This window comes from Hetaerina americana, unplaced genomic scaffold (assembly GCF_022747635.1).
Source record: "Hetaerina americana unplaced genomic scaffold, ioHetAmer1.1.p SCAF_3, whole genome shotgun sequence".
In the NCBI taxonomy this organism is placed as follows: Eukaryota; Metazoa; Arthropoda; class Insecta; order Odonata; family Calopterygidae; genus Hetaerina; species Hetaerina americana.
In genome coordinates, this window is record NW_027286874.1 from 2,806,655 (window position 1) to 2,821,782 (window position 15,128).

At 33.0% G+C, this 15,128-nt stretch overlaps 1 protein-coding gene across 3 annotated transcripts in view; it reads right to left on the reverse strand.

The window, feature by feature from the left end:
- Nucleotides 1-773: 773 nt before the first annotated feature.
- Nucleotides 774-15,128, reverse strand: part of pHCl-1 (pH-sensitive chloride channel 1) — a 130,920-nt gene continuing 116,565 nt past the window's right edge. For all 3 annotated transcript variants that reach the window (XM_071588716.1, XM_071588715.1, XM_071588714.1), the window contains one exon: nucleotides 774-7,210. In XM_071588716.1, the coding sequence (XP_071444817.1) occupies nucleotides 7,079-7,210 (132 nt within the window). In that variant the 3' untranslated portion in view covers nucleotides 774-7,078. The remainder of the gene's footprint in view (nucleotides 7,211-15,128) is intronic.

Genomic DNA, 15,128 nt, shown 5'->3' on the forward strand with positions numbered 1-15,128 from the left:
CAATGACAGACAAGGAAATTAAGAAGGTATTAAATGAAGGATTTAGAAGAATGTAAACACAAGAGTTATGTAGAAGGAAGTATAAAGAGTTGAATATAAAACTGAGGCAAGAAACAAACAGAGTGAAAGAAGCATGGTGGGAGACACAGTGCAAGGATATGGAAAATTTAAAAGGAAGGGTGAAATTGATGTGATGTTGAAGAAGGTTAGAGGACAGGAAATTAGAAGTGAAAATCTAACTATCAAAGATGCATCAGGAAAATTGTCAACTGAACCAGTAAAGACTCAAGAGAAATGGAATGAAGGATCTCTAAGATTAAGACTTAGGCCAGCTAACTTAGATATAGAGAATATTATGTAGAATGGGATAACTTTGGTCCAGGCATACTTGATGGGTAGAAAAATTGGCATTAATGGCGTGGAACCAAATAAAGCTGTGGGGATGGATACTATTCCCACAGAATTACTAATAAGTTTAGGAAAAAATGGAAGGAAGAGTAATTATGGGGTGATTCATTGCATTTATGAGAAAGGAAATTGGTTAGAAGATTTCCTCAAGCATGTGGAATTGAAGAAGGGTTGATTGTAGTGTGGGATGTAAGTTTGTCTGTTGTTAGGAAATGCATCTGTGTTTGTGTTTTTATCTCAATTTTACCCCATTGATAAAATGTCACAGAATGATACTTACCCTAAGCAACAATAAGTACTCTTCAATCAAAGGCACCTGTTAACCAAAAGTATAGTTATAACAATTCATCCTCATTATATCAACAAAAACAAATATTTTATTTAGCAAATAAAATTCATTAGCTTTATAAACATGCTGATTTGTATATACAATTGAGGAAATGGCCATATAGCACAAATATACAGTACAATATATCATAAAATATTAAATTTTTGTGACAAACTTCTATGGCCCCAGTGAATAAGCTTGGTTACTCTCTTATTTGCTTAGTAGCAGTCACTTTGATCATCTTCATACTTCCAAATATAATAACTGCAGTGAACAACAGCACTTTCCCAATGATGCTCTATTTGGTATGCACTTGGTAAAGCATTTAACAGTCAGTTCTTCATAGCTTTGAAACTGAGTAAGGTACAATTTGTGAAATAATGCACAGCATTTCTGAAATATCTCACATGTATCAACAAGATCTACTCATGAATACTATTATTAATAACAATTAAAAACTGATACATGGTCAATTTAAGTGACATTTTACATATTTTGAACTAGGTACAATCAAAGTAGGTACCTATATATTACAGTGTTTTCATAAACACTAATTTATATAAACCATTATTACACATTGGAAGAGAATTAACAGTTTAAAAATATAACAATTGGAACATGTGATATGGCAATCATTATTTAAAATCAAATCTGAGCCTCATAGCTTGTGAGGGTGTATTGTGCATTTGGGTGAACGAGACTTTGAAGAAAGACATATGTTATGCACTCAACTGTTGTGTTCGACTTCAGCTTGGATGGGTGGAATTTAAAGGACCAAAACTAGCATATAGCAAGACTGCAGGTTAATGGAAGTAACTGCAAATGCCTAAGTGAAAGTATTTGTCTGCCAATAATTAATACAGACATACATTTAACTCAAGTTTCTTCAAAATATCATTCACACTGCTGTAAGTACAACCACTCACATATAATTATATATTTACAGAAAAACAGAGGAAATTCCTGTTAATATGTATTTGTATCACTTTGACTGTATAAAAGCTAAAGAGAAAAATCACTTTCCTTCTCTAATCAAAAGTCTTTTAATGCTTGGCTTCCCTGAATAAATGGCTCACTTATCGAAACAGTGGCAACCCAATCATTCACACAAAATAACAAAACCAGGATGTGAAACACTAACAACAGATGATCTGCAATACCATGGCTTCAGAACCTTATTATTCACATTACAAACCATTGGACATGTATCAATTGTTAAAAATCATTGTGGATGCAATCAGTTATTTTTTTTATTTTGAACAAATAACTTTTCAAAAGAAGTTGAACCCTGTAAGGGTGTCTAATAATTTTTAAGAAAAGGGGGATTAAAATCTTAAAAAAATTTAGGTGAGCACAAAATTAAGTTATCTGAGTCTAAAAAACAATGATGAAATTTCATTACATTCTAAGAATTTAAGTGAAACCCTTAGTCCCAACCAACCTTTGCCAAGGGAATCTCTTGCGAGTAAGCCTTTCACATAGGTACTTGGTGTGCTATGCCCAGCAACAAGTTCTTTACTTTCTTAATCATTTATCGAATAAATTTGAATTGATGCAATTAGAATAAAATTAATAAAGCACAATATTTAATAAATGCTAAATTCCAGCTGGCATGAAAAACTTTTACATTATTAGGACTTCTATAAAAAAAATAACCTAATGGATGGTTCAAAATTTTTTCATCATATTACACATTTATTTGCAATGACCATCTTACTGTATGGAATACGATCTTGAACATTTAAAAAAATATTGAGTTATTAGGTTTAGCAACTATCATTGAGGCACAGTGCTGTTATGAAAGCTTTTGGGTTACTTCTTCCATGCTAACTCACTTCTTTGGGCACCATGTTGCACCAAATATGCAAGGTAACATTTATGGGCATGGAGACTTAGCTTCAGCCAGGAAACAATTTACCTCTAGAATTCAGCAAGTGCCTATTTTGGTGGAACTAAACTTCTCAGTCAAGTACATTAGGAGAAATGAATAAGTCATCAGAAAATTGTCAAGGCCATGAGCAACTTAATTAATTACAACAGCTTGTAGCCAAGTACTTGTAGATTCTGAGTTTTGAACTGATTCAATGACTAAAACATTAGATGCAAACACTCATACCCACTCTCAGGCACAAAAAGGCTTATTCATGTACTAATACATATTAGGGATATGGGTAACAAAATTTCAGAAACAGAATAAATGTTTTGTTATGAAAAAATTAAAATCGGGTGGTGTCCTAACACCCCCCGCCACATGTCCTTTCGGCGGCTTGCGGGGTATTAAGTGGATGTAGATGTAAAATATGCTATAGACAGCAAACAAAATTTGCCATGTATTTTTATCCATCGAAAGAGTTAATGACTCTTTGAGTTGCCTTACTACATACTTCAATGTATTGCTACCTTATTTTAAGTATTTTAGACAATACAATTAAAGGCAAATCTTTGAAAAAACAGGAGAGGACTTGAGAATTATAATGAATTGAAAATTGAGTTCAGATGTTGAAGAGTTATGGTATTTAAAGAAAACATACAATATAGGTAAAGTAATTCTAAGTGCCCATGATTCTCCATTATGCATGAATTTTTCATGGAACATGGGACAAAAACTATTATTAACTCATTATGCTCAAAATATTTCATTTACATGCGGAGGAAGAAATGCAAAATGGTGTGGTTCCATAGCACTACTCACACTGGAAGATGGAAAGCTAAGAAATGAGAAATGCACAATTCTGAAATTTAGAGATGTGCTTTTGGTGCATTAAGCTTAATTTTTAATTCTTTAACACCTTAAAATCAGTGAATACATACATTTATTGCAATATCTAAAGGATTGCAGACACCCTCAACACTCACGAGACTCATTCAATGGCTCCGATGAAGTAACTTTTAGATAGCTATGCTCTCATCAGTTATGGTGTTTGGTTTTCACAATTTCATAAGGATATTTCACATATAAAAGTGCAAGGACATTGAAGTAATGCAAGCTGGTCAATTTTCTCCTAAATCACAATTCTAAGTAATTCAATAATTACTCACACCTATTTAAAAAATTAACTTAATGATGATGAGTCAGAAGTCAGCTTCTTAAGTCATAATCAATTCATAGACAATCACTAAATCAAAACATTGCCAATGGAATAACACTTCTTGTCAATAAAAAAAACTTATGGCTTTGCATGGGTTAGAACTCGAGAAGAGATGTATTACTCCCTTTTTTCTTCAGGATAAAGTGAATTTATTCACATATCTGCCACTCATTCATCCAACCAGGGACACTGTTGAGTGTGCATGAGGAATAGAAAGGAACAACAGTCCACCTATCATTTAAAATTTAGAATTTACATCACGTTTATAATATTTTTCACTCTCCGTTCAAAGGTTTTTTGGGATTAAAGGAATTTCACTTATTTTCCTAAGTATACTAAGACAATGGTGAGAAGTACCAACAGCCATTTTAAGTCTGATGCAATAAAGATTCTCCCTAAACTTTGAAAAATGAAACATGCTACTTGCTTGGAATCGATAAGCATTCAGTTAATATCACAGCCATCAAATCAAAATTTCATTCCTAGCTATGAAGCATGTAAAATGCTTGTATTTACTCAAAAACATCAACATTTTAAATGTGCTAAAATAGAGAAGCCAATTTATTTTTAGTTTTATAGCTATTAATATCATAGGATAAAATTTCAATTATCAGTGCTGTACAATATATAAAACTTTCATGGATATTGCAAAACTGATTTTTAAAGATATCAATGCTCATACTGCAACTACAATTTTATGTCTGGACCTCTTTGGCAGTTAGTCTCATTTAAGACTGAGTAAGTCTTGCATAAGACAGCAGTTATTTCACTTTTATCATATAAGTAACTGCCCAACAGAAGGCAATGATTTTACTTTATACATTATTGAGTAAAAACAACAGTTCCCCAAGGATGAAACATGAACAATTAACTAACCTTGAGGCTCTCAGGGATGGATTCAACAAAATAAACTGGTATCAAGAGTGAAGGTTTTAAAATTACATGAAATACGCATGAAAATTCAAGTAGGTAAAGTAAAATATGGCTACACAAGGACTTGGTTTGAAATTCATCACCAATAGAGTAGCTGTAAGACTGGGGACCTGATTTTTTTTGTGGTTTTGGAATTCACCCTAACCATTGCTATAGCTATTTAGATGGCTATCATTAATGACCAAGGCCTTTATAGGCTACTAATGGCATAAAATTAAAACTGAAAATATGAATTTAAAGGGAAGCAGGTTTTTCTCAAAAACGTTACACATAAATAATGATAAATCAATTTTTGAAGGTTCAATAAAATGGTTGATAAAAGGCATTAAGGTATGATGGATGAAATTGGCTAGATCCTTATGAATTTGCAAATTTAAACTCAACTATATACTACTATCCTGAAATGCAAAATGTTCATTTTCTATGATTGACATTCCATTTGCTTATTATTTGGCATTTTGATAAAAATTTAAAAACTGTTTAAAAATGAAAAATATTCTGAAAACTGCAAGAGCCAAATTGGTAGCCTGTATGAAATTGATTGAAAACAGTAATCACCAGCAATCTTCAACAGAAATATGTCACAGATGGTTTAGTTTTCATGGAATGCTATATGATGGCAACGTATTTTCAATATTTGGAACATCCTGCTGTACCAATTGCTTCTTCTTAATGCTATACACATGTTTGTAACATAAATATGAAATTCCATGGGAGTGTTCATCTGTGTGAGTACCATTTTACATTATTATTACCTGATGGAAATAGATTCAAATAAAAGTGGACCAGGACATAAAAAAATAACAATAGGTGATAAATTGATAGGTACCAGTCAAGATTTAAAGTGAAAAAATACCGACAACGATAAATGTCTTTTTCCTTTTTCAAAACGATAAAGTGATATAGATTTGTGTGATATGGCTAAAATACTGCATGCAGTATTAAACAAATTCCATTCCAGTTTTAAAAAAAATATTCCCATGAGACATCATATGTATGTATAAGCCGTAAATAATTTGTATTGAATTATTTCTTCAATAGTCATAGAAAACCAGAAAATTTCAATTGGTATACTACATAGGTAATGAATCTGAAATCTTTAACTTGGCAATATGTACCTATGTACCCACTCATTCTGCACACAGCTTGAGCTTAATTGTTTAAGTTGTTTTAGTCAAATTTGAAAACCGCTACACAGTTCTAATATTTTGGCACAAATGGGAATGCTGGAATCTAAATGATAATTTCTTGTGCAAATGTATTTATATTTAAATTTCTTATTTGCATCCTGAGTTAGCAGATTTTTCAGATTCATTTTTGCACATCAACTATAGTAGGCATTCATTTTTTCTGGTATTATAAAAAAAGTTTTGCAAGGCCACTTAAATGACAATGATGTTTTCATGGCTAAAAGCTAATCTGCCCATTTCTTTCCACCACAGTGAAATCCAAATCAAGCTACTTACTTTCGTCCTATTTGACCGCATGGATGCAAATACTTATCGCTCTTTAAAATTTGAAGGGAATAATATTTCCATTCTTAAAATATCATTTAATAAAAAACACTCCTGCTTAGAATTACGATCAAATTTGGACAAACCCAGATCATGTGACTTTACAACGCTACCCTGTAGTGGAATATCACTCCCAAAATCATGGCTTCCCTTGCCTTTTCTTTTTCAGTATGCATCATATAGATAACATCAAATAAATTAAGGCAATTCAACACTCTTAAAAATACAGGTAAATAATTGATAAAAAGAGACATTACAAATAGCTTGCATTGCACAAAAAATTTGTAAATCCTTGGGAAACTTTCTTGTCCTAACCTCTACGATTTGGTATTGCTTTTTCTGTGAAGTTCTGTGAGTATAGCTGAAGCCATGGCTCTCTCTCCCCCTATATATCTCTCTCACTCACTCATGCCTTCCAAACATTCAACTCTTGAGGTTGTCGAGGGAAATATGTGGAAAATGATGATTGAAGCATTTGTCACAAGAAATGCTCCCACCTCATCAAGTCAGTGATCATTCCTCAAATGAACCAGCATCAACGACACAATTCACACTGCACGGAACCTGTAGACTGATGAAGATGACTGCTGCCAATGACAAGTGGTGCCTGCACTTATCACAGCTAGAGTCTCCAGCCACCAAACAATCCCCAGGCCTTATCCCCTAGAGCTGGAAATGACCAGCATGATTGACCAATCCAGTCAATCAATCGTACCTCACCAAAGCAGAGGCTGTAGAGCAGTCCTCATTGCACCATTTCAAATTTGAATCCATTTTGGAGGCAACTCGCCCATTCGCACACTCCCCTATGAAAATCCTTTGTAGTGTACAAAGAAAAATATTAAGAATATGGCATATGCCACAGGAAATACAATCCTAGCGATCACATCAATTGTCTTTGCCACTCGGATTGGGTGAGGAGGTTCCTTTTTGCGGACCTGCAATTGAAGGGAAAAGAAGAAGACAAAACTTAGTACCAAGGCATACATAATATAATTGTATTCTTGTTAACTCTTATCGAAAAAATAATTACAATATTGTGCGCAATGAGGCCACTTTATCTTAATGCCACTGGAAGGGGGTTGCTGTAGGAAAAAGAGGCATTTGAAGGAGGAATTTGGACATATGTGTACCCCCGCAGGATAGTGATGGTGGAACTTGGAGAGGGAGATAAGGTAGACTTATGGGAAACTTCATTTGATGCAGTGGAGAATTATGGATAGTGGTGTTGTTTTGTAAATATCTGGCAAAGATTATCTTATAAAACTTAAGAAAAAAAGAATTTTTCAGAGGCACCCATGGATGAAAAGCAGAAGTAATTTCTTTGTAAATATTTGAAAGTAGCCTGTTCCTTCTACAAATTTAGATAGCCATAAATCATTCCTCAGGGAATTAGGCGGACTGCTGGCAATAGAGTAAATAATAGTGGCTGTAGAGGTCAATCCCTTTGGGCTTCAACTATTCCCCATTTCAAGTTCTAGGCACTATTTAGCTACTTATCTCACATTATCTATTCAATCCTTTTCCCACTTCACTTCAATCCACTGATTGAATCCAACAGCTTGTTAGAGTCAGGCAATACACTTAATGTTTACTGGGAGAGTTTTGATGAAACTGAGTCTATTGGCAGAGAGGATACTGTTATCAAACATATCTCTTATCAACATCTAAGAATAAAGGAAGGGATCCCATTAATGTGATATTTGCTGGAATTTCCAATTATGGTAGTGATAAGATGAAGTATTGAGGTTTGAATATTACTAAAGTTGATATAAGATAAGGCAATATATTAATATGAGTATCTAAGTGAATTTATTTTGCACAAAAACACAAAATAAGCTATTTAATTTTTTATGGGTAGAAAAAGTCACATAGAGAAAAGATTGTTTTTCATCAATTCATAAATAGGCAAATGTTTGAGGAATATATATTTTCCTACTCACAAAACGTCAGTTGAATGTGCTTCATTATAAATGTTTAATGACAATTACTATGCCAAAATGACCTTTTAAATGGTTAGGGACCACAAATCATAATTAATTACGACTTGGGTTTCATTGCATTTCCATGATAAGTTTACCCATAATTTTCATCATAACTATGTCATCTTGTTATTTAATTTCATTACAGTTTAGCTGCCTTAAAGTGCATTACATGTATACATATGTATAAATACATTATTTGCATAAATAAATCAAGGAAGGAGAAACTATGGCCTGGCTCAGGATAAAAATAAAAATAAGATATTTATAATGCTTCCATTGTCTTATCATCACTCTGTTTTGTTAGCATCAGGTCCAACCTTTACATAGAAGTAATGTGGAAATATTACCCTGATATTTTAATATAAATAAAACATAATGATGGTGATATGAATTAAAATGATATGCTGGGAAAAAATAATCAACAGCTACATATAAAGTAGATAAAATGTTCTCTTCAATTTACTTTGACTGTGGGAGAGATTTTTCTAAATTTTTCATGTTTGAGCAATATTTGAGAGTCAATAGATATATTCACATGGTTAAATGAGTTCACATCTGCCTTTACGTTCCTCACTGTTGTTTACACCTCTGTATTGAGGGGGGGGGAAGGGAGGACATTCCATGATGATCTAAAGCAATGGTCTTCCTGAAGGGGATGTTTATGCCCTCCAGTTTCTAGAAATAATGCACTAAAGTAGTGTTTGTTATTCTTTGTCATTCGGGACATTTGTATGGGATAAGAAAGTTGATCTCGTTCTCTTGTCATGGCATCAGAATGAGTATGCCTAAATCATCCAAAAGATTGAGAAGCCAGTTCACTCAATAGTGACTGATCAATGGTCTCATTATCATTTTCAGCTGGCTTTCATTTTTTTCGCCAGATAGCACTTCTTGGCTAGTGAGATTTGTACCATAAAATCTACCACTACAGTTTTTGTGAAGATATTTTGCACTATGGTGAATGAATTGGTCATACAGGCAACCTTTCATCCTTCTGTGTCCATGGATATGATGAGGCAAAGTCAGTGAGACAGTATAACCTCCACTGATGACCCAGTAAGGTTGTTAGGTAGCCATACTTCAAGCCTATTGATGATTTTTGGTTGTTTTCAAAGAACTATAAGATTTTAATCCTTTAATAAATATATTTTTCTCATTATATTCTCAGGCACTCGCCATTTTTTTTAGTGATGCAAAACTCTAGAAACTACCCCTGGACTGTTTGCAGCAATAAAGAAGTTATGTTTTCCTGAAAGGAGGACAGTAGGAAGCTCAAGAGAAGGGGAGGGGGGGAATTGATAAAGCGGAGGGAAAGGGGGAAGATACACTACCATTGAATTCACATAGGCTGGAGAAATGAGAGTGAAATGCTGATAAATCAGTAATATTTGGGGCACAAAATTATAAGATACACTCTGATCTTTCAGGAGAATCCTTCCAAGCAAAGAAGTAGTTTGTTGTGCTGTGGGATATTTAGGGAAGAAATAATTTCATCTCTAGGATAAGAATAAGTTCATTAAAAGTAAGTTGTATCATCAAATGTATGACTAAAATTGTGTAACATGTTGGTATATGGGTGAACTTAAATCATGGCAAATTTAGGAAAACTGAGTAGTTGTTTTGTCTCGGGGAGGAATGCACTACATTTTTAATAACTCATCCCTGATTCTACCATCGGTGAATCACAATGATTGCTGTTGTAGCTGAAGAGGTTTCAATCATTGTGATTACTTGTTCTGATAAAGCAATTTATGTATTCAATTTGCCCAAGCAGATATGCTTTATTTCATGCACTTGTATTTACAATCAAAAAGTATTATAATTTTGCCGCATGAACTTAAGTTATTAGTGCATTTATCATCTAAAAACAATTGCAAAATTTTTGAAGCCACATCATGCGATCTCATTGGTAAAGGATATTGAAAAAGGTAGACTAGGAGTATTATGAAATGAGGAATTCATTTTGAGGCTTGTTTGCACTGGTTTAAGATCTGAAGTTGTGCACATAACTAGTATAGAGATGTATAGCAGAGGAGTTGATGTCTTTTAATCAAGAGAAATAAAATTAATCTTTTCACTATTGATGATATCATGATAACCCATTATTTCTCCTAAAACAATTCCAAGAAACAACTGGGTATTATTTGAAGTTATATTTTCCTCTAATTGATAGTCAAGGGTCTATGAAGAAGTTTTGAACTGAATTTTCCCAGCCAAAGAGGGTTATCTGAAAAATTACCTCTGTTAGTATCATTTCAATGGCAAGGAGCAAAAAGATGTTTCCCAAAAATGTTCAACATGTAACATTACTTATTCATTCAGAGTGCTTGATTATGGTTTGGCCTGGATATGTGAACTAATAACAGTTTGACCAACTAAATGTCTGAACATTTAAACTCACAGACATAATTTTACCTTTACTGTCCACTTATTTGAACCAGGCAAACACAAGTTTTCAAATGTTTAGATTTAGCTGATCTGCTGAACAATTCTCATTAGACAATCCTTCACAATTATATACAATGGATAGAGCATCCTGAGTGAGGGTTTACCATTTGCTCAAGAAGGTTTCCATAATTGAATAATTTTAATGATCAGACTCAATGCAGGCTACTGGCCAACACTGCTGTCTAATTCCTAGACCTAATCAGATTTGAGGAAATTAAATTAGGTTAGCACAGTTTAATTGAATTTACTTTTAACTATTTTAAGTTCAAAGTTCAATCTCATGAAAATTAATATAATTTACATATAAACTAACTTTTGGGTTCATCCTTAAGTTAATTAAACAAATATTTTCACTCTCAAGAAGTCTTATCTAAAAAAATATTCAGTCCATTTATTTGAGAAAAAATGAATCATCATAAAACTGAATGAGTGGTTACATTTCTCTGCAAAAAGAAGAAGAGATTTGTTGAAATCAGTCTTTTCCTCTCTTCTTTTGCTTCACATTGGTACCTACCAACCTAAAGGCAGTAACGAAGGCTCCCTTATGCTCAATAAATAAGCTTTGAAAATACCAAGTTTTACATTACTTTTTTTGCCAATTATATAAATACACTGAATGCAAAAGTTGACAGAAAAATAAATCAAAGAGTTAAGTGCCACTCAAGAAATAACCTTTTAACTATGGCATTGACATTTGACGTGTTACTACCTAATCTGAACTTGGCAATTTTATACAATTTTTGATAGTCAGTATCACTTTACCATAGAGCAATATGCTGATGCATTATGAACATATGGTTCATTTTGAAACAAACCTTTTCTCCTTTTAAAACCAGCCACTTAATTATCATTATCATATAGCACACCTTGGATCAAAATAGCTCTAAACTATGAAGATTCATATCCAGGCCACACAACTCTTAGCTGCACAATTTTGTAAGACATTTTTATGCAGATGGAAGTGTGATCTGTATTATTTTTCTCTTTCTTGTTTTAATGGGCAAATGTACTTCACCATGCTGAGAGCTGAGCCTGTGAGAACAAAGGAAATTACTGCACCCCCCATATAGGTTATATCTCCAAAAATTTTAGATGGGAAGGAGGGATCATGAATAGGTAAAACTGGATATTGAAATAATGTTCAGTTACCATATTTACATAGCATGTATGTGGTCTAGTTATGAAATGCCAAAGTTATGTGCCATCTGTTCTTCTGAGCCTTGCTATGAGATGATAATAATAAAGTAGCAATTTAGGGAACTGAATAAAACCCTTATCACTTCCCTCCCATATTCTCATGGCCTTCTATATGATCATTAACAGGCTAATCACAAGACCATTTAGTCATCATCATTTAACTACTAGTAACTACAACCATAAAAAGACATCATAAAGTAAGCGCTATTGGAATATGTATAGCAGAACCAGTGAAAATAAAAGCCAGATAGACGAAATTCAATCTTGGTTATAAAAGCAGTTTTCCATGCATTTCTTTTGTAAATAATCATATGCAGGTGTTTTTTGATAGGCAAAAACCTAAAATTGACATAATTACTGAAAATAAATATTGAGAATTTCTGTTGTAAGTGAATGCCACAGGCTAACATAAAAAAGTACAATATGGCTGTCACTGACCATAATAGCTGCATTCATATTATCTTTTTCTGGTATTTTAAGTTTTCTAATGTGCCTTTGTACAATGCATATATGATATGGCAGTGATCTTTAATTATTTTCTCCCATTGGTTGTAGAAAACCAAATGGCATGCAAAATTTCAAGCCCTCAGGTCACCTGAAGATAGTAAAATATTTTTTGAGCTATCAATGAGTAGGTACCCAAGTGCTTTGTGTGATGCAAGTTTATAATGAGCCTGAATCACCTGATTCTTTCTTTATGGTTATATTGGGGTGACAACCAAAAGCTTCATGTGCAATATTGTAAATGCTGGGGGAATAAAATGGTGCTGTAAATATTCATCTTAAAAGTATTTTTGTGTGAATAAAATACACCAGTCAGTAAAAAGAACTGTAATTTTTAAAATCAAAAGTTATTTACACAAAATTTCAAACCTGTAAAATAATCAACTTTATGCCAAAAAAGAAATGCCAGTTAATTTTGTAAGTTATTTTAAAATTTTCAAATTTCATTACATTAATATGTATTTTAATCAAATCAACATTAAAAAATCTTTTGCTTTAACAAATTTAATAACACCCTTATATTTTTGCAATGATGTTTTGAGTACACAAAGATTATTATTTCATTTCACTAATGCATAATTATGATCTATTGAAGAAAGAGTTGTTTGTCTGAATGATACAATGCAAACCGAAATTCTGAAAAAACATGACCTTATTTAGCCAAAAACAAATGCACATACTGCTACTGGCTATTATATAAATACTTAGAAAATAAGCTCATAAGCATATCTCATCAAAAAACATCACTATTCTGGAGCAGGAACACTCAATATATTTGCATTGTGTACCAAATATGTGCTTTAACATTTTTAAAGCCTCATTAATTTTTGATAGAATTAATTATTCAGTCAAATTATTATGAATGATACCACATAAAATTAATACGTTTCAACAAGTCACAAGGGGAACATTGGCTCTGGTCAATCAGCAACCAGCTTTTTCTGGGAGATACAACTATCTAAAGGAGCATCTTCTATTCAGAACTAAAGTTGATTGTTAACTGCCAGAAAACCACACTCTGCAAATAACTTGTATCAAATTGATGCATCACATGAATTTACTTTAATCATCCAAGTAAAAATTATATGATATTCTTTAACTTATTAGATAATTCAACTAAAAATGGATGATTATTTTTGACAATATTATGTTCATACAATAATATCTCCATCAAGAGCATATAATACACATAAGAGGCAATCATTCAAGGAAACATTCAACACTACAACATTCTACAACTACTGCTCCCCTTCCAAGTTATCTATGTAAATTGAGTTCCCTGTATATATTTATTAATAGACATACATCCATGCATGCATGCATAGATAAAAACACATGCACAATGACAAGCGAATGTAAAATAGCTGGACCTAAGTCAGAGATGGGTCAGAATGAAGATTAGAGCAGGTCAAAAGAGTAGTTCCTAGAAAGATAGGGACCTGCTCCTTCAACAGCATTTCTTATCTCCCTGTTCTAAAGAATAGGCCAAAGGAATAATGGGTGAAGCTCACTAGAAGTGAATCCAATGCAATGCCCACTACTGACCAAAGAGGAAGGCTAAGCTCAACTCATCCTGTTCCCAAGGAAAGCAGAGCCTAATTATAGTAACTCTCCTTATAAATGCTGTTCTTCCAGTTCCACCGTACCTTTCTTGGAACCTTATTTTGGAATGGGAATGATACTGTACCAGTTTGCAACAAACATAACCTATTTCAAGACACAGCGAAGGAGAGAGTGAGGGAGGAGTGGAGAGGACATGGTAAACTTACCACAGGAAACCAGCAAACCCACATCAAGTCTGGGTAAATTCTTTTAAGTACCACAAAAAATGTGATAGCATAAAAAATACACATTTATTGAAATTACATATAATTAGATTGGTCACTTGTACTTCAAGGACAAAGCATTAACTGTTACACACATTTATTAGAAATGTTTTTCTTAGATATTTGCTAAGTATATACACAATGCGTCATAAAATTCTGTAATCATACGAGTAGGTATACGCATTGCTGACTCCAAGATAGTGACACAACATGAACTAATAAGAGTGACCTATAATTTTCCTAATTAATCCATATTGCAAGCATTTAATGTATTGATGAATTGTTTCATACTTGAATGTCACACCATTATGAATAAAATAATATGAATTGTGAAAATGCAGGATTAATTTTTTTGCCCCTAACACTAGCAATAAGGGTAAATATTTTAAGGCATTTCACTGCATGTATCAAAACCAAGACCTGTATGACTGGAAAATTTTATTCTCCCTATTAAGTTGATATGATGAGCCAATCACACCTATTTCTATACACCCCACTCTGAATGATATATGTCAATATAGCCCCATAGTGTGATACTTCACATATGTAGGTGCAATGGTTCAAGATGCATTATGATTCAGTGTCATCTTTGTACCCAACTCAGACTTCTACTGGTGTGAATTACTCAAGTGAAGAAATCAATTCTTAGAGAAATCTTTATTATCAAGAATTGGGACATAGGATTTTAATGATAGTATACTGAAAACGGCTTTGTTTAATTTCCGTTTTCTTAATACTTCCAAAAGAAAGAGAAATTTTTAATTTCATTGCAGAAACCCAACCTAGCATTTTAACAAAAATACATATATACTTTCAGATTCTTGCACCAATTGAACAAGTTAGACACAAACAACAAAAGATTCGTATGCTAATGGCGACTGACAAAAATTCAGACT